Source organism: Tigriopus californicus, chromosome 11, assembly GCF_007210705.1.
Source record: "Tigriopus californicus strain San Diego chromosome 11, Tcal_SD_v2.1, whole genome shotgun sequence".
NCBI classification, from domain to species: domain Eukaryota; kingdom Metazoa; phylum Arthropoda; class Copepoda; order Harpacticoida; family Harpacticidae; genus Tigriopus; species Tigriopus californicus.
Window position 1 is genome coordinate 14,830,336 of NC_081450.1, and position 25,079 is coordinate 14,855,414.

At 42.2% G+C, this 25,079-nt stretch overlaps 3 protein-coding genes across 3 annotated transcripts in view; 2 read left to right on the plus strand and 1 right to left on the minus strand.

The window, feature by feature from the left end:
* The window catches only part of LOC131889842 (uncharacterized), a 25,110-nt gene extending 9,724 nt beyond the window's left edge, over positions 1 to 15,386 (plus strand). The window contains exons 3-6 of the mRNA XM_059239045.1: positions 2,656 to 2,933; positions 3,275 to 3,629; positions 4,477 to 4,787; positions 14,765 to 15,386. Coding sequence (XP_059095028.1) covers positions 2,656 to 2,933; positions 3,275 to 3,629; positions 4,477 to 4,787; positions 14,765 to 14,830 — 1,010 coding nt within the window. The 3' untranslated portion in view covers positions 14,831 to 15,386. The remainder of the gene's footprint in view (positions 1 to 2,655; positions 2,934 to 3,274; positions 3,630 to 4,476; positions 4,788 to 14,764) is intronic.
* On the minus strand, positions 15,387 to 17,796 carry LOC131889841 (heat shock 70 kDa protein cognate 4-like). The gene has a single exon (XM_059239044.1). It carries the CDS (start codon positions 17,388 to 17,390, stop codon positions 15,459 to 15,461), a length of 1,932 nt encoding a protein of 643 aa, XP_059095027.1. The 5' UTR covers positions 17,391 to 17,796; the 3' UTR covers positions 15,387 to 15,458.
* Positions 17,797 to 20,088: 2,292 nt separating this feature from the next.
* LOC131889843 (polyamine deacetylase HDAC10-like) lies at positions 20,089 to 22,723 on the plus strand. The gene is made up of 7 exons (XM_059239046.1): positions 20,089 to 20,605; positions 20,682 to 20,999; positions 21,058 to 21,298; positions 21,372 to 21,620; positions 21,683 to 21,958; positions 22,021 to 22,337; positions 22,400 to 22,723. The coding sequence occupies exons 1-7, from the start codon at positions 20,340 to 20,342 to the stop codon at positions 22,698 to 22,700; spliced, it is 1,968 nt and encodes a 655-aa protein (XP_059095029.1). The 5' UTR covers positions 20,089 to 20,339; the 3' UTR covers positions 22,701 to 22,723.
* The last annotated feature ends 2,356 nt before the right edge of the window (positions 22,724 to 25,079 follow it).

Consider the following 25,079-nt stretch of genomic DNA (forward strand, 5'->3'; position numbering starts at 1 on the left):
CCCCCCCTTCTCCCATATTTACGAATCCACAGCTCCACTCTCCATCTCTCTGGACTGTTTGAGTGTTTGCTCAACTTTGGTCTGCCGAATCAAGTGGAGAGGGACTTCTTGATGCGACATTTTATCGCTTACACATCTCCGACTAGTACGACTAGGCGAGTTCTAGTACTATTGGGCGGATTGAAGCGATGGTTGCCAGGAAAAGTTGATTCTTTTTGCTCATGTACGAAAGTAACTTCTTCTCGTTGGGCGAGAAGAGGCGGACATAGTAGCTTCTGACTTGCTGGTGTTTGCTTTTCTTTTGCATCACTGCCATCTCAAGATATACTCGAGTCAAGCTCGCTCGAGATGAGCATAAACTGGGGAAGCCTCATAGCAAGCAATGGTTTGCTCAATGTCGCACACAAGTTCTTGGCTTCCATAGTGCTATCGCATCCTCGGCGAGATCCCTCATGAAACAAAAGGTGTAAGTGTATCCAACCAACCGACCATGGAGTCTTGAACCGAAGCAGGCAAGATGCATTGAAATATGGGGACGGAGTCCACGCCCTCTTCTCATTCGGCTCCACCTCATAAATTGCGAGCACTTAACGCAGAAAGTTTCCTTTGCTTTCGAGTGCTTGGACGGGGATTGTTGGGCCTACATAACGTCTCGTGCATATTGGACAGATCGAATTTTTTTTTCGTCCAACACCTCCACGATTAAGGCGGCTAAACCAATTGTGTCAACGAATATTTCAAAATAGTTCATCAAATGATTCCTTTGCGACTCCAAAGACAATTATGTCAATTGCCAACCCCTAGCCACTTTGCGAATGTGTTAACTTTTAAAAAACCTCGGGTATTTCAGTTCTTATGATTCAATTCCGTTCTCCACCAATCAATGCTGGAAGCTCTTTGAGATAGCAAGCTTCCTGTTTCAAATGAGGCTAAAATAATGTGCTAAATAATTCCTCAAAGGCTAACGAGATAGGCCACCTGGTTCGTGTTATAAGTATGGATACTCGGGTTTCCGCGTGGTTGAAAAGCAGACTCTATGGGCCATCCAGATGATCCCTGTGTTTCCATTGGCGGTTCCATGATATATGTGTTAGAGAATCAGCCATGCATTGAGGGCAAGAGGGTCTCGGGGTATCAGATCCCAGGGGTGTTGTCAGTGCAGTACTCCACTTTGAAGGCCAAACCCGCGGAGACTCAGTGCATTCACGTCTGAAAACTTGAAAAGTTTCGCATGCGAGAACGTTCACACGCACACACACCGAGATGACTCTTTTGAGTGAGGATCTACGGAATACTGTGAGACAAGAGCACCACCAAACTGTAAAAGGCTGACCCTTTGGTAGTCACCTTTGGTGGACGAATTCTGACATGGAGCAACCAAAGGAATTCGAATCTCTCTTAGTTAAACTATGTGGTTGCTTGAATTAAGGAAATCAGATTCAGGAGAGCTTTTGAGGACACAATGGGAGAAACGAGGTTACGCACAATTTCGGTCCATTCTTTGATGAGACCTCAAAACCATTAAAAATCAGCATGAGGCTTTTAATGGCACACCCGAAATTTGTTCCACCTCACTTTGAGATGGCCTGGCTTGAAACGGGTTCTCATTCTGGATTTCAACCTTGTTCCCAGTTGTCATTCCAGTTCCATACAAAAAACATCAAGAACATTTACACCCTGGAAAGTGTCGCTGTAAACCGTGAAGCGCTCAAAATGGCGTTGTTTTAGTCTCCCAAGATCCTTGCTTCTCTCAAAGCAGAAATGTCCACTTATTGTGATCAATGTGTCACTAGATGTCTCAGTCGACCGAGTTTGATCGCCTTATAGTGGTTTAATGAGATTAAAGAGTAAAAACGAATGAAAGGGCCACGCACTTGATCAGGCATAGGAACCGATTTTTTATATTTCCAGCAAACTTTGGAAAATACAAGGCTGTATGTTCTCACGTATCAAACAATGAACAAAACGAAGTGTCATGATCTTTTGAAGCATAAATTGCCATCAGGGAGGCCTTGAAAGAAGTCCTTTGAGAGACGAGCTTTTCTCAATCTATCTCGCCTAATAACCAAATGAATCCGTCGATTTCACGGGAAGATGCGATCGTGTTGGTTTTGCTAGCAAATTCGTTATTAAAACAGCAGACGACCGCGGATTCGTCTCTCCTCAAGATGATCCTCCATCGTTGAAAAAGTAATTAGGGACTTAGAACTGTCTTGAAAGAGAGAGGATTTCCTGGGTCTAATCCCCGATTTAATCGGCTCTCATCTTGGCGCACGGCATTGATGCCTTGTCAAACATTCTCAAGGATTGACATCCAAGGTGCTTTGAAATGACTCGGATTTGATGCAACTCTGTTGGATGCTCCAATCCGAAAGCAATGGCACACAAATCTTGTGCCATTCATTTGATTATCCCAGAAGAATGGTCCCATCTTGATCCCAGTTGTCCGAGTTGGGCAAATGTGCCAAGAAATAGATGGCAAGCTTAATAGGTTAGGAACCAAAAGCAGAAGGGGATATACACGTACTTTGCCTGGGCTCCTCTGTCGAGGAAAAACTCTTGTATCCTCCTTTTCCCAGAAAGCCTAGCTCAATCGAGCTGAAGCATAGCCAAGAAAGGAGCTAAATACCTTCAAACAATTATGTTATGTTCCAGGAACCCCTCGATCCAGACCTGACAACACTGAAGCAACTCAGAATGCTGAAGGGAATAAAGACTGCGGGGCAACAACAGGCACGCATCTGAGAGATTCCGGAGCTCTCTGTGAGGACAACTACTCTTCTGAGGAAGAACTCAAGGAAATCAATGGCGCGGAGAAAAAGAAGACTTATGTGGATCCCGTGGTACCCGTCATTACCCAGTGTGTCAGTGCACAGAGTGTGACCATTCCAACGGCAGAGAAGCGGAAATGGTCCGCCGTGTCTGGCGAAGAGGTAGGGCAAATCAGGGAAATTCTAATTAAATTGACAGACTATGGGGCCAATGAAGATTGGGCTATGTGTATGAAAATTATACTAGGTCAAATTTAAAGCTCTCAATATTCATTGTGTACGTGCACTTGATCCCATTCATTTGCACTCCTGCCGACTTTTATTCCTGAAGTGATTGTGCATCTCCAGAAACTTGCCATTGACAATGTGGCTCAATTTTGGAAGATAAAAAAGATCCTGACAAGAGGCAATTGCCGTAGTTCAATTAAAGGGTCAAAATATTGATTGGCATTGGAGAAGTTCTGCCTCTTTTTCTGACCTTCTTGTTGTGCTTGGGGTTTCAGCATGGTTTAGTGGTTGGCCATCGGGCCAGTTCCAACGGAAGCTCAGGCGATGAAGAGGTATTCGCGTATTTGGCTCCATCTCCCTCAAGTTCTTCTCTTTCGAGTGATCGTGGACCAAGCCTGACCGGTGACACGCCTACTCCGGTTCAGTTCTGCGCTTCACCGCCCATCGGAGTCTATCGGCCCAATTGGCACCATGATTCTGGGGGAGGGGGAGGAGGACTAGTAGGCGGGACCAAGGGCTCCTCGACAACTCGCTCCCCTCCTCCCAAGCTCTTTCACATGTCCAGTCAGGATCACACTCATGGACCAGGGGTGGAACTAAGGGATTCTGGCCAAGCCTTAAAGCCCAGAGGTAAGCACATGTGTTTCATGATAAAACCTTAGATAAGGGATAAGGGAAGGGTTCCTTGGTTTGTTTCCCTAACCAGTTCATTTAGCGTGCTTTGTCACCATTTGGAACCATAAACTGAAACGAAATGCATCAAGAGCTGAAAGTTATTGAGATGACTAATCCGGTAAGATTGATTTAAAGGTGGCGTCGTTTCATTGGCTGAAAAGGTCAAATTGTTATTCGCGAACACAAAAAGATTTTGATTGAATTATAATCCAGGTCTACCCCTTTCAGATGCTCTTGTATAATCTGATTTTGGGCAATATGTACAAGCATTTTCCCTTGCTGTGTATTTTTGAGATAGATCAAATTGATGTTAGGTTAAAGCAAAAATACAGATTAAAGTGGGTAGGTAGCTGCGTCCAATTTTGTTGTGAAGGGTGTAAAAAATAAGGTTCAACAAAGGCATCTTTCACTAGAACAAAATAAGAAAACTCTCGGTAACAAGCTCCAATTTCCTTCGCGTTCTGAAGTGTGTTTTAAGATAGTGGTTACACTTCAGTGCAGGAAAATGTTTTTCCTTACGAGTTTGAAAGACGATCTTGGACTCAGTTAGTTGGCTAAGAATTACCCCTCGTGTTCATGAACTTCTAAGCTCAGTTGCGGAAATTCCATTTGCCGTTAGTCATTTATGGTCGCAAACCAAATTGTTCCTTGAAACTTGGCAAGGAGGTAAAAGTGAGTCACGCTCACGCTATGACTCATTCCACCTCGGTTTACAATATGCTTCATTTCGAGAAACATGGAACACGAGAGTAAGATTGTTCCAAATTGTCAATATCTTCTTCTTCTTCTTCTTCTTTCACAGAGGTCACCCACAAAGGGAACCATCCTCGTCCAAGTTCGGCCTCGGAGCTCCTGAGCAGCCTCTCGTTCTCTTCCCAGAGGCTCCATGGGTCCAATTGCCACCCCGTGGACCTGGACCGATCCCTTCTTTCTGCTACTGGACAATGCAGCTCGACGCAAGATGAAGAAATTCGACTTCGGTTCTCCGGAAACGGAAATGAGACCTTCAACGGTCGATATCAGCCCCCGTCGCCAAACAAACGCCACCGATCCCGAACACCCCGACCTCAACATATGCAAAGACCTTGTCTGGACTTTGAGAAGATGCAGCAGGTCAGTCTCATCATTGAGTTTGTGTAATGTTTTCCGTTGAGTCCGATACCCCCTAGTCCTTTCTTTCTGGGCCTCCCGGGCCTCGTAGGCCTCGTATGCATTAGATATTGCCAAGAGGGCGAAGATCCATTAAGAGATGGGTCTATTGCAGTTTAATGATTGCACGAGCAGATGTCTGGAATGAGAGTGCGTCGTCGCCTCCTTGTCCGATATCCTGCACTGCTCAATTCGAACCGAGGCGGTGGCAATTCCAATATCGGACATATTTTGCATTGCGAAACATAAATATCCCACTTGAAACGAGATGGTTGGTGCGGTCGGTGCCAAGGAACACCTCCTTTACGCCCACGTGTTGAAGCTTCTAAAGCTTCGTTGTTCTATACGCACTGTCCATGCCTGATGCCATTTTCCTGGCAATGGGTGATTGGGGTGCCATTCGTAAATGCTGCAATGGGGAGTCAGGACCAGACGTTTCCAATATTTTCCCCCTATTGAAGAGATGCTAATTCAATGGCAATGGCCTTTGTAGAATGATATGCTGATAACTGTTCGAGGAGCGAAGGAAGGGAGCCGGAATCGGTGTTAAGATTGGATATATTTGAATAAGCGGGATTTTAAAAGTCAGAAAGTATTTCTGTCACGCGTGTGAAATGACTATTCAATAATGTCCTCAAGATAGAGAAAGTGGAAGATGAAGTCAAAACAAAACAAAACAATAATGTAGTACTTTCGTGGTTGGTCCGATCATGAACAACTGGAATATGGACGGGGACGCTTGGTTTGGGAATTAGCTTTTCGCGATTGAGTTAACGCATTATGTTCTTCTTCAAATGAGAATGATCCCAGGCTACAACAATTACTCATTTCAATTTTCAGCTCGATCGAGCGACTGGATCAAAAGTTATGCCCGTCTCAAAAGGCACTACAAAGCTCTTCAATGAATGAACGAACTAGCCCTCTTGTGGTAATTGATTACCACACGAGGGATAAGTCATCCATTCTGTGCTCTGTTATGTACTGCACTTTGAGAGGGCATAACTTTGGACCCAGTCGTTTGATTGAGCTGACATTTGAAATACGCCATCGCAGGGATTTGGGGCTAGCCTTATTTGAAGAAGAATTTAATTCATTGACTCGAATTGGAGTTGCTAATTTTCAACCTTACCATCCCCGTCCATACTCCAGTGGTTCATGGTCCGATGAACAAATCTCTATTGGGACATTGAAATAGGAGCTGCATGATGATGTCGGTACAAATTTTGGGAGGTCACTGGGGCACTTTTCAATACAGAAGAAGTACTAAAACACCAAGATAAAAGTCTCAATAAAACAGAAAATTGGAAAAATGAAAGATATGTCGAAAAGCAGCTTTTTTTGCTAAAAAGTATTGTTTACGCATGTTAATGAGTAATTCTGTGACAGTGCATTAAAATGCATTGCTGCATGAACTATTCCAGTAACGGATACAAAAACTGAAACTCTAATTTGATCATTGAACAAAGAACTATTAAGCCTCAAAAGTATGAGTGCGCTCTCAAAATTTGAAGATGATGTCATCTTCCTTTCCTGCTTCAATGTCCCACATATCTTTTGTTATGAAACAAAGAATACGTTGTTTAAAGAAAAAAACATGTGGTTGAGCACTTAGGATGGGCAAGTTTTTTATTCAAGCCGAAACTTACATCATAAAATCAGTTGTTTTTGATGACTTTGGAAAGTAGAAAATGTTAGGACGTATTTCGCACGAGGGCTGCATTGAGACCGTAAAGTCCTTGTACTTATTGTGGATGGAGCTCGTCGATTTGTCTTTCAAATGAAACTGCTTATTATGAAATATAAAGTCAAGATTGACATCTTAGCAACAATCACACGTTGATATCAGGCCGTGACAAAGCATATTAGCGTAGTTTTGCCCATTTCTAGTTACCCGGAAATGGATGGCAATTTGTCGTCACCGAAAGCTTGATTGCCAGAAATTGCATTGCATGAAAGCACCAAAAGCACCAAGTGATAGTATGCCAACTCAAATTCGTTGGTAGACCAAATATCATAAAAAGATTGAAAGGTACTAAATAGACGAATTAAATAAAACCTTTCATTTTAATAGTACTGGGGATTACATTCCCGGTAGCGGTTGGAAAAGCCCATGAAAATCCAAACCAAACCAAAATAAAAAAAAGTTCGGTGAAAGACAAATTTCAGCGATGTCAAGAGAAAGCAGACTCACCTAGCATTCCTTGGACCTTAATTGCAATGATATTTTTCAAAGAAGTTTGAAGAGATAAAGTCAGTGTTTTCAAGCAACGTTACTTCCAGCTATCAATAGGGGCCCTTATTTCCAACGTCAGACAGCCCACACAAAGTGGGTAGATTGCATAGTGAAGTACTCGTTACATACCATGAACGACATCTTATCCGAACATTATGTTGCTTGGGTCACTAATCATACAAAAGATTTTGATAAAATGAGCCAAAAAAAAACTTAAACGCATTATAATTCAATCAAAAGGAATCGCCACATCCGGCCTGTATTTGCTAGAGGCTAACTTACAAAGCGCCCTTTGAAGTGCCGAACCATATTTCGTGTAGCGTAGGAAGCCTATGGCATCGATTACTTTTTTACTCAGTTCAGATAGATTGTGTAACAAAAGGAGGGTTACATGTCTTCACAAATGAAATAAATCGCGTAAGGGGTTCGTTAAAGATTGATAAATTTAAGTGCTATGAAGGGGCAGGAACTTTACGGTCATGCTGAATAAGCCCTTGTTGCACAGAAAAATAAGCACGTGTACTGCAGCAAGTACTGTTTTTTGGAAATGCCCTTTTTGCTCTCCAGGAAAGCCTGTCAATAAATAGCATTTATGTGCACCGAATAAATTGCAGTTGTAACTCGTCGATTACAACAACCATTTCTTTAGAGTGTAGTAGTTGAAAGTCTGGACGAGTTTACCTGGTCCATATACCTCCGGCCCCAATAAAGAATCCATCCTGGAAACGACAATGGGTTTGCAAAGCTTCTTTTAAATCTTGAAAGTCCATTTCAGCCGGTCGTTAAATCTGTGACCAAACATGCCTACCAATCCTAGGCCAGACAATCTGAGAGGCCATGCCCTCTCTTCGCGAATTGAGCCCTTTTTCTATTAGGCCTCTTTAAACTCGACGGCGGTTTCCAAGTGATAAATGTCGTCCGTTCTGGGCCAGGCCTGTAAATTGACGATACTTGGAAAGTTCTCGTTCCACTGGGACGGAGAACCAACCCATAACTCATGTGTGTGCTTCCCAAAAAGAACGCATTCTTCTCAAACGACCGAAATAACCATGTAAAAGAAAATTGTGCCTTTCTCAAATTAAAAAGAAAAATCCCAATTTACTTGGAAGTGTTTTTTTTTATATTTGAGAATGATTTTCTTCAATTATCTTTCAACTAAATGGAGCATATAGCTTTGCTTAGCGACGGTGTTCTCTGCTTTGAAGAGTTTATCTTGGCTGGGGTCGAAACAGTCCAAAGTGGTGCAAGAACACGGGCAATTGTATTACATTCGGACTGAAAATAGTCTCTTGAGACGAAGAAACAGATGAGAATGGACCACTCGACCATTTTCCTACGTTCTCCTTGGTCAGTTCTGGGACCGCCCGTTTCATCTGGATGCATCTCCAATTCTCACTTTTGGAGTATGGTTGTAATGCTTCGTTGTAACTTGGTTAATGTAAGCCATGTCGAATGAATGAACTGCAAGGATACGAATTATTCATGTGAGAGCATATCATGTGAAAAGAAAGCATACAAATGATGCCGTGCACAGAAAATTTGGTCATCATGTGTCATCTAGTTCAAATCCATTTCTTCCAAATTTTGATCAAAAATGGGGTAGGTGGGCCTCCGCATAACTCTCGAGTTCCTGTTCCACTTCCATGATGTGGCCCAAAGCCCACGGGCCCATCCCAGAAACAAGGAAAAATGTTGCCAGAAAAAAAGGTCATTGGGATAAACATTGGTGGTCAAGGCAAGGGTTTTAAGTATGAACCATTCAATTGTCAAATTTCGGTTTGGCAAAGGGAATCAGTTTGTCCCGGCGACTCAATTCCGGTCTGATTTGTGATTTGTTCCCAGAAGCACTTGGTATTTCCCAATACTTGGCATCACTGCAAAGCAGGGTGGGCAATTTTGAGAATTAGCGTGACTTTTGGACACCAAGTGAACAAAAGTGTCCAAAAGTGTCCAAAAGTGGACAAAAGTGGACAAAAGTGGACAAAAGTGGACAAAAGTGGACAAAAGTGGACAAAAGTGGACAAAAGTGAACAAAAGTGGGCAGAATGTGTCCAAAATTAAGTACAATTGTGCAAAAGGGGATTGACAAGCAAACACTTTTAAACCCTAAATCATGTTATTTCTTTACCAAATCTAGATGTGAACCAGCAAATAGAATCAGTAATCAATAAAATCTAAGCTTTCTTCAAACACATAAATATGAAGTAACAACTAGCCTTTTCACTAACGTTTTTAATTTCCAAGATATACACTTAACGAAATTCGTTATCTTGATACAATACAGCTTCATAAAGTCAAAACAAATATCTTTAATATATTTTGAATGTTAATAAGTCAAAGCCACACTATAATCAGGGCATTTGGTGGCTGGGTAATTTTAACAAAGATTAAAAAAAATAATTTTAAAAAAGCTTAGGAGCTGAATATCAAATATCCAATAATACTTCTCATATTTGTAATATACATAACATATTTATAAGGAGTGCATGAATTACACTTTTATAATACATCTAAAAACTAAGATATATGTTTCTTTAAGAAACATTGGGAATCTCATTTCCTGACATCAAGCGCATCTTTAAAAGTTAAAAATATGCCTAACAATGTCTCAATTAACTTACTTATGGAAGAAAAACCATAAGTATAGGAAAATATGTCATTTTTAGATTTTAGCAATTCGTAAGAAATTCAATTTTTAATATTAGTACTTTTTAAGAAGAAATCCCAAATGACTGATGATTTTAAGTAAAACATTTTTGCAAAAAGTTAATAATGTTGAATAAATGAAGCCAGATAACCAGAATATAATGTTTAGCTATTTCAGTTTTTGAATCCTTTGCAACAGCTGCATTCTACTAGAGGGAGACTTTGTTCCCTGCTTGCTTTCTAATCTAACGTAAGAAAAAAAGAGTTAAGAACCTGTCTTTCAAATACCTTTTTTGGGTATGTTAGAGGTATATGGCAAAGGTTTTAAAGACTTATCTTGCTCTTGGAACCATCAATGAGCAATTTTTGAAGTAGAGGATAGGTTTCATACAGAATATCCTTTATATTTGTAGTTTTAAAGGTTCGTATTTTTGGACACTTTTGGACACTTTTGGACACTTTTGTCCACTTTTGTCCACCCTTATTTTTGGACACTTTTGGACAGGGGTGGACAAAAGTGGACAAAAATGAAATGCCCACCCTGCTGCAAAGGGGTTTGAACAAGCCAAAGAAACCCTGATGATGGACGGAAGAGGAAACTACCACAATGATTTCTTGGGATGTCCCTATCACTACAAAAATATACCGCTTCTGGTCATAACATCAACTCGAAGAGTACCTTTAAGGACACAAACCTACCTCACACACCTCGCCGTAACGTTCACATTCCTGGCATTAAACGAATGTCAATTTGGATGTGGTAGCTAATGTACGAGGAGGTTTTTATCCTCCTTTATTGTCTTGTTGAAGACTTAAGCCATGTTTGAGACAGCCGATAGTCAAACAATCCCAACTGTCTCTCGGCTTACAGTTCTAACATAGCCTAGCGTTTCCTTCATGTATGCTCTCGCCAAACTAACTAAGGCAACCATCTAAAATGATTGGATCAAAGGTCGACGACCCAAAACGCGCTCGAGGATGAAGTTCTGGCCTCGATTTTTTTCGATGTGTTTCAAAACTCTGTTCGAATAGGCGAACACATTAGAACTTATCCCCAACACCTTTTCATTTCCCTAATGAGTTTACGAAGGCTTTCGAGACGTTGCCGGTGAAGGACTGAAGTGCTCCCCGAGAACCTCGTCGTTTCGTTTAGTCTAGTCCTTTTTTCTGGCCTATATAACAAGCCTTCTTCCATTTCTTGGATGTCGGGTCCTTTTCCAAACTTTTTTAGCCTCAGAGACAAACTCTGCAAGTCAAAGAAGTGTAAAATCTCTACGGCTTGAATCCACTTCAAAAAGGACGAGGGCCAAGGCTGTTTTGGCAACGCAGGGCAACCTTTGGGTTCATGTTATGCTGCCGAAGTTAAAAGAAAGCAAGAAGTTTAAACTTCAAATGACAGTGGAGGCGCACTTGCCAAAAAATTCGTTGAGTGGCCAAAGACGAGCTTGAAGAACTTTGGGAACTCGAGAGTTTGGCCTTTTCTAGCGAGGTCAAAGTCTGAACAGAGTTGGCTAGTTGGACTAGACTTCTTGACCCTTGGGAAAACGGAAGAAATCAAGAAATGAGTACATGTTTTAAACGTCAATCAAAAGTGGGCCTTTTGAGCCGCTTGCCGAAAAATCAAACATAGAATCACGTCTTTTGGGTGTGCTGGAGAATAGGTCTTCAAGTTCTTTCAATACAAACCTTTTTGACCGCTTTATTGGATGTAATCCCTCTTATTATTATTTTTTTTTTTTGTATTTGGGGTGCTAGGGTCGGAGGGATGAGCCTCGCCCGGCCAGCGAAGCCAGCCATCACATTGTCCTTATACTTTTTCCGATAGGCAGTGTCGTGTCCGTATCAGTTTGGTTCTCCGTTTGTGGGCAGGGTTAGCGTCTAAAAGTTTTCTTGAGAAAGGTCGGGGAGGAGATTCGAACCGGGGACCTCTCTCGTATAAGGAAACTGCGCTATCCACTACACCACGTTTATGTGACAAATTCTGATTGTTTCATTTTTGACGTATTTTAATGTTATCACTTCACGTTTTAGTTAGTTCAACTGCTGTGTCTGGTCAATTTCTCACATGTCTATTTGAGTAAATCCCCGTGGTACTTGTCATGAAGAAACCCAAATCAAACGTGCCAACCGTCCTTTTCTGAGCAATTTGCTGTTACTAGAGACCGGAATTTTGCGAGTAAAAAGATGATTTTTTTTTCGATATTTTCAGTGGCAAAAAAAAATTGCGCATTTAGCAAACATTCGATTTGTTGTTATTATTTGGCTGATATTCCGGAAACGAAATGTCCCTTGTGTGAAAAAATTAGTTAGAAAACAAAGTTCAGGGTCACCCATTTTAAGTATCTTTTTTAAAAGTGATACAACTCATGAAGTACTTCATGAAACAGTACCTAACTTGGTGCAATATAGCACCGACTACGTCCAACTTATCGACCAGAGAAACAAAAAGACCACTTTTTGTTTTATTTCATTTATAATTTCGATTTGGAAGAAGACCACCACTACAACAATAACAACCGTTTATCTCCTCTGAGATATGGACTCTCGAGATTTAACCTCAACAACAACAACAAGGATGCTCTTAGCGGAGGTTGAGAGCATATAGTGCGTCCTCTAGCGCCTGACTTCCAAGGCTGTAGAGCCTTTGTCCTTGAGTATCATTGAAATGGGGCTTTCTGCAGCAAAAGTGAAGACACCAATATCTTCTACTTGAAATTATGGATAAGTTTCTATATTACAAGAATGCATTTATTGATTGTTCTTAGCAGGAATTAGCATTTGAATGCATCTTAAAGCCTACTGCCAAACAAGCCTTGCTTCCGCATTTGCCAAGCCAGCCTCCCACATCTGCTTTTTTATGTTATCAAAGAAAGGAAAAAGAAAAAGAATTGGTTAAGACGCACCAGAATAAGGAACCGTCTCATCAAATGAGGCTTTTGTTTGCGCTGTTTGATAATTATTAGCCTCTTTTCGGCGCCATTTGTCTGGAAGCACTGCTCAAGAGGACGCACGAAGTTCAGTTCTTAGGGGGAGCTACTTTCCGTTTCTCGCGAGTCAATTGAACCATGCTTTATCTATAGGGGATGTCAAGTAAAGGAAATTCAAGGAAAAATGTGGTCCGCCACCCTGATTTTGGGCATTTTTGGGAGAGAGAACTAAGACAAACATCACAGTCAACTCGCACCATTCGCCCATTGAATTTTCAATAATCGAGTGATTTTGAGCGAGTTGATTTACAAAACCCTACCAAATGAGCATGTTTGGTGTTAATCAGTGAATGCATTATCAAATTGGCTCAATACCACAATGCTTATTGCCAAGACAAGCATGTAAAATGGAAAAAAATGTCAAAATCCAATGCATGCACAGTGTGGTTTGGCTGAGCATGTTGTCTTTGATTTTACTCCATGGAATAACGTCAGTTGTCCATGAACGCGTTTACTTGACTAGCCCTATGGCAGTCACAAGGTCGTCTTGCTCTTCCTGATTGACATTTCCTGATCGTGGAAAGAAGGCTCTGGCAGAAAATTTGAAATTGGCTGCAAAGAACTTAAGTTAGAAATGGCGAATTATAATTATCCTAAACGCCAAATACTTTTGTACATGGGCTAGCCTGTAAAACAGTGTATTTTGGCCCCCCTAAACACAGGCAAGGTTTCACTCATCAATGAAGCCTTCAATGACAGGGATAAGCTCCAATTCCATAAAATACCAACTCCACGCAATATACTGCAAGATATACCGTATGGGTCATCGTGTAAATTGAAGGACACTTAAGCTAGCTTTAGTTTGAACACAGAGCCATGTTTGTGAGCATTCAAACTTCAAGTTATTCCCTGTAGGTTTTGGCATCAACAACCCTACAAGTAAACGGACTAAGAGAGGACACATGACAGGAATAGAGGGAGCAATATGTACATTCTACCCTTTTGGACTAAACCAATCATAAAGCCTACTTGGCCTAAACCTCTTGCATAATCTGCCCGAAGGAGCCCTGTCCTGTAGGCTCAAATTCAAGTGTCCCAAGTCTCTCCCAAACCCATGTGCCCTTTACCCTTTGCTCCCTCTCCCCATTTACTCAACACTCACTTTGTTTAGGCTCTTTCACATTAGCTACACGCTTGAATAGGGGCCCTTATTTGAAACGTCAGAGACCCCAAACGAAATGGGGAAGAGGCACGATAGATTGCCGAATAAACCACTCGTAACATGCCATGAGCCCAAATTATATTCCAGACATTATTAGACTTGTGTTACTAATTATGCATAAGAATTTGAAAGAATCAGCCAAAAAACAACTGAAACGCATTATAATTCAATGAAGAGGAATCGGCCGCGTCGGGCCTATCGGCCCTATCTTTGGTAAAGGCTAACTTGCAAAGCCCCCTCTGAAGTGCAGAACGTTAACCATACTATGTGTCGCGTAAAAAGGCTATATTATGACATTATTGAAAGACTGAAGTTAAAATAAAATCCTGTAATTTGAGCGCCAGGTTCCAAATTATTCGAAGGGTGGTGAAAAGCCATTGAAGGGCAAGGTAGAACTGTTCCTCAATACCAGGCGACTTGGTTCAATCCCGTTTCTGCTGAGACAATTTTACGATCCAAAGAATTGTGAATCCGACAAAAACCTCAAAGGAGCGATGAAGAAGCCAAAAAGACTAGGAAAATATGCAAATGAATTCAAGATGGTTTCTTTTTTGACTGCAATATGCACATGTGTCAGTGTGTCAGCCACACTTTGCGCTTCGGGCAATGATTCAGCAATTTTGGCTCCCAGATGCCTTGATTATGTCAGAACTGACGGACTCCATTGGCCATGATGCATGATTGCACGGCCATGCTTGGCTTGACTTGCACAAGCAATTATTTCTGAAGAGCTAACTTCCAAGTCAAAGGTTCTTTGAACGAGAGCGTAAAAACGAAAGAGGTGCCATGCTTGATGTAAATGAGAGCCCTTCCAGGCTAATTTCCAAGATGAAAAGACTTTGCAAACGGGGGAAAATGGGCCAGCAACACAGCCAGACGAACTGAATCTCGGATTATTTCTTTTAAATTCCAGATCAAGACGAGAGTTGTGACTTCCTGGCGACCACAAGGAACCGAGTTGTCTCTATTTTGTTGGTAACAAAATGAAATGACCTTCCCCTTTACGTATGTCCCACATCACGGTTTTGGATCGTCCTGGCCGGGCCCTTGCCCACTACAAATGAACCAAACGTCTTTCTTTCTTTCGTATACAGTATCCGGCATATTTAATGCACAGATTAAATCTTTACATGAATATTATCTACTACCTATATCCCAGCACTGCAACTTGTGCAGTGCCTTCAAGGGCCCCACTTCGTTCCTCCCAAATCAAATCGAGAGATCCGCAAGTTACTCCAACCTGCATTCACTGCACCTCTTGTAAATATGATAATTTATTGGGCAGTCAAACACCTTCACTACCTGACTACCAACATCAACCACACCAACACCATAGTCGTCAATACCATGATAAACACCTATTTATTCGAGTATGTACAGTATTGTTCCATAGTTCTAACCCCTCGGCAGAAGCAGTATTTGAAATTTTTGGACATCCAACCCTCAATACAATTAATTGTGAATGAAAAAAAGCTTAAATATGAGAATAACTATCATTACTCGAGAAACTACGAAATAAATATACTTTTAAGACACATGGTGCCTTATTTATTTTTTTACTTTGAACGTATATTGATGCTAATCGTCAACAAATAGCTAATTTCTCCTTAGTCGACTTCTTCCACAGTTGGTCCTGGTGCTCCTTGGGGAGCCCCTTGAGGAGCACCCGGCATTCCTTGTGGAGCGCCACCCGCTTGCTCATAAAGCCTCTTAATGATGGGACTACAAATGCCCTCGATCTCTTTCTGTTTATCCGAGTACTCTTCCTTGTCAGCGGTTTGATTGCTATCCAACCAACGGATGGCCTCTTCACAGTTATCGGCAATGGTCTTCCTATCCGCATCGGAGAGCTTCTCCTTGAGCTGAGCGTCTTCGATAGTGGATTTCATGTTGAAGCAGTAAGATTCCAGGTTGTTCTTGGCTGTGATGCGGTCCTTTTGTTGGTCATCCTCAGCCTTGTACTTTTCAGCATCGTTGACCATCTTCTCGATTTCCTCCTTGGATAATCGACCCTTATCATTGGTGATGGTGATCTTCTCTTGTTTTCCGGAGGACTTGTCCGAAGCAGAAACATTAAGAATGCCATTGGCATCAATATCAAAAGTGACCTCAATTTGAGGCACTCCCCGAGGAGCAGGGGGAATTCCGGTGAGGTCGAACTTGCCCAGCAAGTGATTGTCTCTGGTCATGGCACGTTCCCCTTCGTAGACCTGGATGGTCACGGCGGGTTGATTATCAGAGTAGGTGGTGAAGACTTGAGTTTGCTTAGTGGGAATGGTCGTATTCCTCTTGATCAGAGTGGTCATCACTCCTCCGGCGGTTTCAATGCCCAGTGACAACGGTGCCACATCCAATAGCAGGAGGTCGCCCACTGCCTCAGAAGTGTCTCCGGAGAGAATGGCAGCTTGAACAGCAGCTCCATAGGCTACAGCCTCGTCAGGGTTAATGCTCTTGTTTAACTCTTTGCCATTGAAGAAATCCTGAAGAAGTTTCTGAATTTTAGGGATTCGGGTGGATCCTCCAACAAGAACAATATCGTGAATGGCCGATTTGTCCATTTTGGCGTCCCTCAGGGATTTTTCCACAGGCTCCAAAGTTCCTCGAAACAAGTCAGAGCAGAGCTCCTCAAATCTTGCTCGAGTCATAGAAGTATAGAAATCAACGCCATCAAATAAAGAGTCGATTTCAATATTAGCTTGAGCTGATGCCGATAATGTTCTCTTGGCCCTCTCGCAAGCAGTTCTCAGTCTTCGGACCGCTCTCTTATTACTTGTGATATCCTTTTTGTGTTTCCTTTGAAACTCCTTGATGAAGTGATCAACCATGCGGTTATCGAAATCCTCACCACCCAAGTGAGTATCTCCAGCCGTGGACTTGACCTCAAAGATCCCATCTTCAATGGTCAAGATGGACACATCAAAGGTACCCCCACCCAAATCAAAGATGAGGACATTGCTCTCTTGAGAAGAGCCCTTCTTCTTATCCAAGCCGTAGGCAATGGCAGCGGCTGTGGGCTCGTTAATGATCCGAAGGACATTCATCCCAGAGATGACACCCGCATCCTTCGTGGCTTGTCGTTGAGAGTCGTTGAAATAGGCCGGAACGGTCACCACAGCATCTTTGACGGTTGTTCCAAGAAAGGCCTCGGCGGTCTCTTTCATTTTGGTCAGGACCATGGACGAGACTTCTTCGGGCGTGAAGGTTTTGTTTTCGCACTTGTATTCCACTTGGATCTTGGGCTTGGTGCCTTCATTGATCACGGTGAATGGCCAATGCTTCATGTCGCGTTGAACGGTGACATCGTCGAATTTCCGTCCAATCAGTCGCTTAGCATCGAAAATGGTGTTCGATGGGTTCATGGCCACCTGATTCTTGGCGGCATCACCGATCAGTCTTTCCGTGTCGGTGAATGCCACATAGGACGGAGTGGTTCGATTTCCCTGATCATTGGCGATGATTTCCACCTTTCCATGTTGCATCACACCCACGCACGAGTAGGTGGTGCCCAAATCAATGCCAACTGCAGGAACTTTCGCCATTGTTGCTTGATGGATCTGGTGTAGAGTCACAACTTCTTGCTCTGGATCTTAGTCTCGAATTGGGAAATTTCTCCGAAACCTTCGGTGATTTAAGGATATAGGTCATGGAGAGAAAGCTCCCAATTCTGGCACGACATTGAGGTCTAGAAACTTCGCCAGTGTCGACTAGCTGAAGCGATCTGACGTTTTTCCGCCCTTGTTCTTTTGGACTCTTCACGCCTTTCGTTGCTGTTGTGTCGACTTCGCCTTACATATCTGGCTCAAACACATCATCCTTGTCTGTCTTCCGGAACTAGTAAGCCTGGATCATGCAATCTTGGGGAAGTGCACTCACGCCCAACTCATTTCACTTACATCATGGAGACATTTTTGTACGAGAACAAGTAGAACAAAGTTAAAAGAAGCTTGCTTTCTTGCTGAACTCTCCAGTAAATGATTTTGTCTCAGCACGAGATTGTTCCCTTGGGAGTTATCTCCAAAATCTTCATAAGGAGTTCAGCTGGAGTCGTTCTTGGGCGAAAAGGAGGTCCCTTTGAGCAATCTTTGTCAGCCTTAAGTTAGAAGCATTCCGATTCTGGCTATGATCGAGTTCATTTTGTAAATTTTAGATGTTGTTCTCAATGACATGTATAATGTGGCAGAGCATAACAGTGAGCTCTGCTTAAGGGTATTTGCAAATGTCGTAAGGCTGATTGAGAAACGTGTGCTGGAAACAGTCTGGGTTTCATTCGAGACCGAAAAGAAACGATGTATGCTCCGAGTCCTGCCCAGCAGAAAGCGCATAACTGGGTTCAGAGTGATCTGGGTTTGCACCATAACCTCCGTTTTCGGATCGTCGTTGCGTATTCGGCCCGTACCATATATTGCCAGGCCGTACCTTAAGTTTGATATTATTAGTCCATGGGCTACCGATTTCAACTTGTGTTCAGACAATGTCCGGCTTAGGCATTGCCCAGTCATTGCATTATTGTGATGTTCAGTTTTCGGAAATGAAGCTTGTTAAGTCACTGGATATTTCAAAACCGAGAGCACTCACAGAGGGGAGTGGTTCGAGAATGGTTCCGTTAGCTAATTGGTTGTGGGTTTTGAGGTCCCGGGATGAACAGAAACTGTGTTTTTGACATGTTAGCGACTAACCAATTTGACGTCATAAATCTCAAAACGGAGTCAGCGTCTTCCTCAAGATTTTTGACCAAGTTGTGGTAGGACCTGCCTCTCAGCGACATGGTTATGTCGTCTGCATACGCGGTTATAGAAGCGTTTGTCCATAAGGGGAGGTCTGACATGTAGAGAAGGAAAAGTAGGGGGGAGAGGACGCTCCCCTGTGGGCATCCAAGTGTCATTTCCGTTTTCTCCGATAGACCTTTTCCAACAACTACCCTGTGTGATCTGTTACACAAGAAAGAGGACATCCACGAAAATACTATGTGCATCGAAACCAATTGCTTCTAAAGGCAAATAGTAAAAAGATAAAATTTTGAAAAATGACTCAACTGTCATACAATGACATTGCTAGCTGTTGCCTTTTGTCATTCAAATTTTCATTGAGACATATGTGCTAGGTATATGCAAATGAAGAAATTTAAAAACTGTACCATCTATTTATTCGAGACTGTAGATTGTTTGGTATGGTTTATTATTCCAGTAGAAGTAGAGTGTGTCCATTTCAATGCCAGATCGAACATATATAGGAACGCATTCCAAATCCATCCGAGCAAGAGCTCAATTAGTAGCCTCCTGCTACAAGACTCAATACCTTTAGTTCTTCTTCATACAGTTTCTTTAACTTTACATTTTCATTCCGCATGTTATTACTGCAATAGTTTTCGATGACCATTTTTTAGTTGCTTATAATTTCGTTACTAATGCTCTGTCTATTTGAACAAATCCCCGTGGTACTTATCATAGGGAATTCAAACTAGAGACTGGATCTAAATTTGCTTGTAGATTTTTTTTTTGTATTTGGGGTGCTAGGGTCGGAGGGGTAACCTCGCCCGGCCAGCGAAGCTAGCCATCACATCATCCGTATAAAGTTCCGTTAGGCAGTGTCGTAGTCCGTCTCAGATTGGCTCTCCTTCTGTGGGCGTGGTTGGCGTCTAAAAGTTTCCTTGAGAAAGGTCTGGGAGGAGAATCGAACCGGGGACCTCTCTCATATTAGGAAACTGCGCTAACCACTACACCACGTCTCCTCCCGCTAGTCCTACTTTCATTATTTCCCAGTACGAGAGCTCTCTCATTGCTGTGATGTTCCTAGTAAAACATCTTTGGCCCTGCTCTAGCTTTTGCAAACCTGCTGAACTAATTGGAGCCCAAATGGGAGAGGCATATTCAAGATGCGGCTGATCAATCGACTTGTACAGAGTTAGCATCGTGACACTATCTCTGGACTTAAACGTGCGATTTTTCCAACCTTATGTTTGAAAAGCTTTACCAACTTTCAACTGGATATGCTCATCGAACTTTCCATTCTTTTGGAGGACTACACGTAAATCCTTCATAGACGAGACCTGCTCAACCAAGAATTGGTGCATGAAATGGATGAAAATTAGATGGCACGTGATGATCTCTCTGGATATTTTGGCCAGTGAAGCTTACGATGGATTTGCTGAACTGGTTATATTTTTTTGGTTAAGTATAACGGCAATCAAATGTGAAACAATCTGCTCATTAACAAGTTCACATTGAAGTAGTAACATTACATTGGCTTGCAATCCTACCCAATTTTTGGGTTCCCTTCCTCAAACTACTCGAACACCAAAAACACTACTCACTCTGTTGTGCCTTTTTGGTAGTTAATTCAAGTGTCCTCTCTGAACCCATTCGAAGTGAAGGTGTTCAAGCGAGTTTACTCCAAAAGAAAACAAATTTGGCCTATATACAAGATCCTTGAGTTTGTCAAATATCAGTCCAAGTGCGACCAATGAACAAAACAGATCTGTAAAGTGGAAAATGTGCTCCACCGGGATCATCTATGATGTGTCCATGTCGAACTATCATTGCTTGTGGGATCCGGATTACACGGAGAAACCCGCTCGATTCACCAGAGTTCTAGAGCGGTGCCAATCATTGGGCTTGATTCAACGGTGCGTGGATTTAAAACCGAGAAAAGCGACGAATGCCGAACTCCAATTGGGTCACAGTCAGAATTTGATAGACATCTTGAAATCCACCTCAAACGAGACCAACGTAGAGAAATTGAAAGAACTGTCCACGAGGTAGGCAACGTTAATCGAGAGCCTAGCTAGCAAAAGGCTCAAAAGTAAAAGAACATGTTTTTCTTCAACTGCTTAGGTACGATTGCGTTTATTTCCATCCAAATATTTACGAATTGGCATGTCTGGCGGCAGGCTGTGCCATTGAGCTCACGGATCAAGTCATTTCTGGCCGATTGAGGAATGGATTCGGCATCCTCCGACCCCCAGGTCATCATGCCATGTTTGATGATTTTTGTGGCTATTGTTACTTCAACAATGTGGTTCTAGCCGCCCGACATTCTTTGAATAGTGGAGTGAAGAGGATCCTCATAGTGGATTGGGACGTTCATCACGGCCAAGGGACTCAAAGGGCTTTTTACGATGACCCCAGGGTCGTCTATTTCTCAATCCACAGGTAAACACTCTTAGTCAGCATTAGAGGGAATTGAAATTAATGCTAGATGACTTGATAGATTTGAATATGGGACATTTTGGCCCGAGTTGCCCGAATCTGATTTTGATCACATTGGAGAAGGACCAGGGACCGGCTTCAATGTCAATGTGCCCTTGAATAGGGACAAGAACACTGACACAGATTACATGTCCGTAGTTCTGGAAGTCCTCCTTCCTTTGGCTATGGAGTTCGAGCCCGAATTGGTTTTGGTTTCAGCCGGATTTGACCCGGCCTTTGGATGCCCGGAAGGCGAACAAAACGTAAAGATCTCTGTCTAGGGAACGCGGTCCTCATAAAAAATTTTTGTTCAAAATTGTCCAAGGTCGTTTCCAGGTCTCACCAGCTGCATTTGCTCACATGATGCATTTGTGCAATTCTTTCGCCGGCGGGAAATCCGTGGCCTTTATGGAAGGAGGTTATTTTATGACTTCACATGCTGAGGGAGCAGCTTTGACCTTGAAAACCCTCTTGGGCGATCCTTGTCCCAAATTGCCTGAGGATTTCACGACCCCGTGCCCAGAAATCAGGGATGCTATTTTGAATATCAAAACCACTCTCAGGCCATTTTGGAAGTGCTTCCAGGTATGTCTATTTCATGTCCCAAATAAGCAAGGCCATAACTACTTGATTTTACCCTTGAATAGAAAGAAGACTATGACGTTAAATACGTGGCGAGGACCATTTGGAAAGGAAGGACAGAACCTGTTCCAACTGTGTTTGATCCTATGTGCCCAACTCCTCCTCGGCCCAAAGAGTTTGAACAAGTGTTCGAGGACCAATTGGAACAATGGATCAGTTCAACAGAACTCCGAAAAAGTAAAATCAAGCTTGGATTCAGCTCGTTTGATGGAAGGTTCGTGGACCATATGTGGTCATTGGCACATGCGATGAGTGTGTTTAAAAATGGGCAAATTAATGAGGTGAGATAGTAAAATCTTGTCAATTCTTAAAGCCTTCAACAGAAGCAAGAATATAATTTCAGATTTTGAAGGCGATCAAGGACGACGAGATTCAATCCGGATTGGCCGTACTACCCCTAGGGACATTTGAAAATTTGAATCCCCTTGCTTGCCAAGATTTTAAGCGGGTCATATCAATAAATATTAACGACCACTTTAGCCACGTGGAAGATTATAGCTTGAAAAGTGACGCCCTGGTGTTTTCATTCCAACCAACGAACCAAAAGCCAAGCTACGAATACACAAAATCGACCCTCAAATTCCAATTTCATTCAATCGGTGATGACAAAATCGACGCCCATCTTTTCCATGCCCTTTATCGCCTTATCTTGCCTTTAAGGTAATGTCTTGAACAAAAAAAAACTTTGAACACTTTTGATGAGACCTACTTGCTCGTTTCAGTTATGAGTTTGGCCCGGATTTGGTGGTGATTCGTATCGTTCAGGAGAATCATTGGCTCACTCCCAAGTGTCATGGCATGCTGGCCTATCTTATGTCCATTTTGGCCCAAGGGAGGATTCTCGTACTTTTACAAGGACAACCCGAAATCAAAACCCTGGAATACACAGCTGAATCTTTGATTGACTGGCAGCCTCCTAAGCAGTCAATAAATGCTGTTTCAGAGAATGCATCCAACTATGAGGTTGTTGAGAGCGCCCGTCAAGAGGCATGCTCTCAATGGAAATGTATCAATTGGCACTAATAACACTGGCTAGAAATGCTTCAGTTTCAGATTTTATTTTCAATTACTAAGAACTCCTTAACACATTCTCATATTGCGAGCAAAGATTACCTTGCTGATACGGGGTTTAGGACTGACAAGAAAGGCGCTACTTTTCAAAAGGTGTTGTACCCTTCCTGATAACTGTTGTACCTTTTTGAAAGACATTTTGCCATGTTGCCAAGTACAACCTGATGCTGTGTCCACGTAGACCACGGAAATCCTGGACGAGTAGTCACTGCGTATCCTTCGCACTTCGAAGAGACGTTTGATCTGTAGTGAGGGCTCCCATTGCTCTTGGTTAAAGTAAGAAGATATTTTAAGTTCAAGACCTAAACCAACAGCCATTTCCTAACAGAAGTCTATCCCCTCAAGTCAATAAGAGGTCCAGAGCCTGATTAAACCATTCATTTGCTCATAATTCAGGATGATATGTATCATACATTAGGCACCTTTGGAATGAAAGGAAGGATCAAATACCTAATTGTGAATGCACATTCGACCAAATACTAAGTAAGCTAAGGGATATATTGATAGTTCCAGTTGGGGCGAAAAATAAACATGCAGTCACATTATTCCCCAGAAATGAATGCAGATAAGTAATGTTGTAGTAATTACTGTTGTTTTGGAATATCCCATGCCTTTGGTCACATTTACAGATTATCATTTTTGTAACGATAAGAATCAATGACTCTCTCGGGGTGAACAGACCTGGGCTGAAATTAGAGCCCTGATAATAAGTAACACCATTACATTATTTGTTGAGTTACGGTTGCGTCATTAGTTACTATTTTTGGCCAAAGTAATTGCATTTGTAATCTATTCCTTTTATTGAGGAACCTCTAACGCTCTGTTGCCCTTTTTGCTATCTTCTAATTGTTCCATCACCTATGGAGGATGCAGCTCAGCGACCAAGTCCAATTGGGTCTTCTGTTCGGCCTTCATGGTACATAGCAGTTTTCTGCCACCATTGCCTTAGCTATCCTCGCTAGTTATATTTATTATCCGATTATTGTTTATTGTTTATTGTTGAGAGCCACTCACAGACACAATGTGTATAAAAGAGTAATGGCACAATTGGGAAAAATATTAAAACCGAGAGAATGGAAAAGAAGCACTATTAGTTAACTGCTCAAGAAGTAGAACACATAGGATAAGAAAACAAATTAATTGCTTCCGGTCAAACCAAGTTTTTGAAAGAAGCAGACGAACTGGATAGACGAGTGGCCAAGGGATTAGGTCGTTCCTTTTCATCACACACAATGTCAATGGCAGGCCCTGATACCCATCCATATCCATAGATTTCTAGACACTGGACAACGGACGACCAACCACTCGGCTGGTATAACACTACAATAATAGTCAATGAATCAATGAAAAAGTTCCTTGAAGTCTAAGTCCAATAGCCCTTTTCATTCTCCTCTGCCTCCTCTTGTTGCGGACAAACAAATGTAAGAGTACAAGAACACGTTCAGCTAAAATACCTTGTTCAAATCAGGCGTCTTAGCGCAACTTATTATCAATACATTCCAACACCATAAAAAGACTACCAACCCTTCGGAGTGGTCCTTTTAATCCTAAGAGAGTGAGATTATAAGCACTTTTAATCTCCCCACTGCAATAAATAAGATGCGATGTAGTGTATACCTCAACCATTCTAACCACTTTTGCCAATCTTTTTCCAATAAATTGTCAAAAAACAGTACTTTTAAGTCTGGAAAAAATTATGCTTTTAGAGTAGTTCGTCTCGTTGTGTTATCAACCATAAAGTATGCCACTTCTTGTTAAGTTCTCATCCTTATTTTTGCAAAAACATGATAAGAACATTTTGACCCAACTGTTTGTGTTCAATTAGCCCAAGCTGCACTTCAAAGATCTCAGGGTGTGTCAATAGTTCTATATGGCTTAGAAACTGTCTCACGTGTTACTGACCACCTTTGTGCTGATCCACTTCTTGATGGCCAATGCGGAGCAGGCCATGGCCCCGGTTATCTAGTTGTCGTTCCCAAAGATGGGACCGTTGACCTTCAATAAGAGGTAGCAGTCCGAGGCTTTTGTCCCCCCAGTAGTCCTTGTTGAACTTTCCCCTCTTGAAGTTGTTCCCGCCTTTGGTGATGAAGGTGTCCCAAAAGTTTGACTCCCAGGTGCCCTGGTTCGTCAGGAGCACGTTGTCCAAGTTCAACAGAGGTGCAGTTCTTCATCAATTTGATGATTCACTTCTTGTTCTTCACTGCAGTCACCATCTTGAACAATATCACCTTGATGAACTTGTTGGACAAAATCTTAAATTCACAAAAGCACTGTGCTCAGGGAGAAAGAAATTTACGTGTTATAATTATTCGGAATTTCACCCTTAAAGGA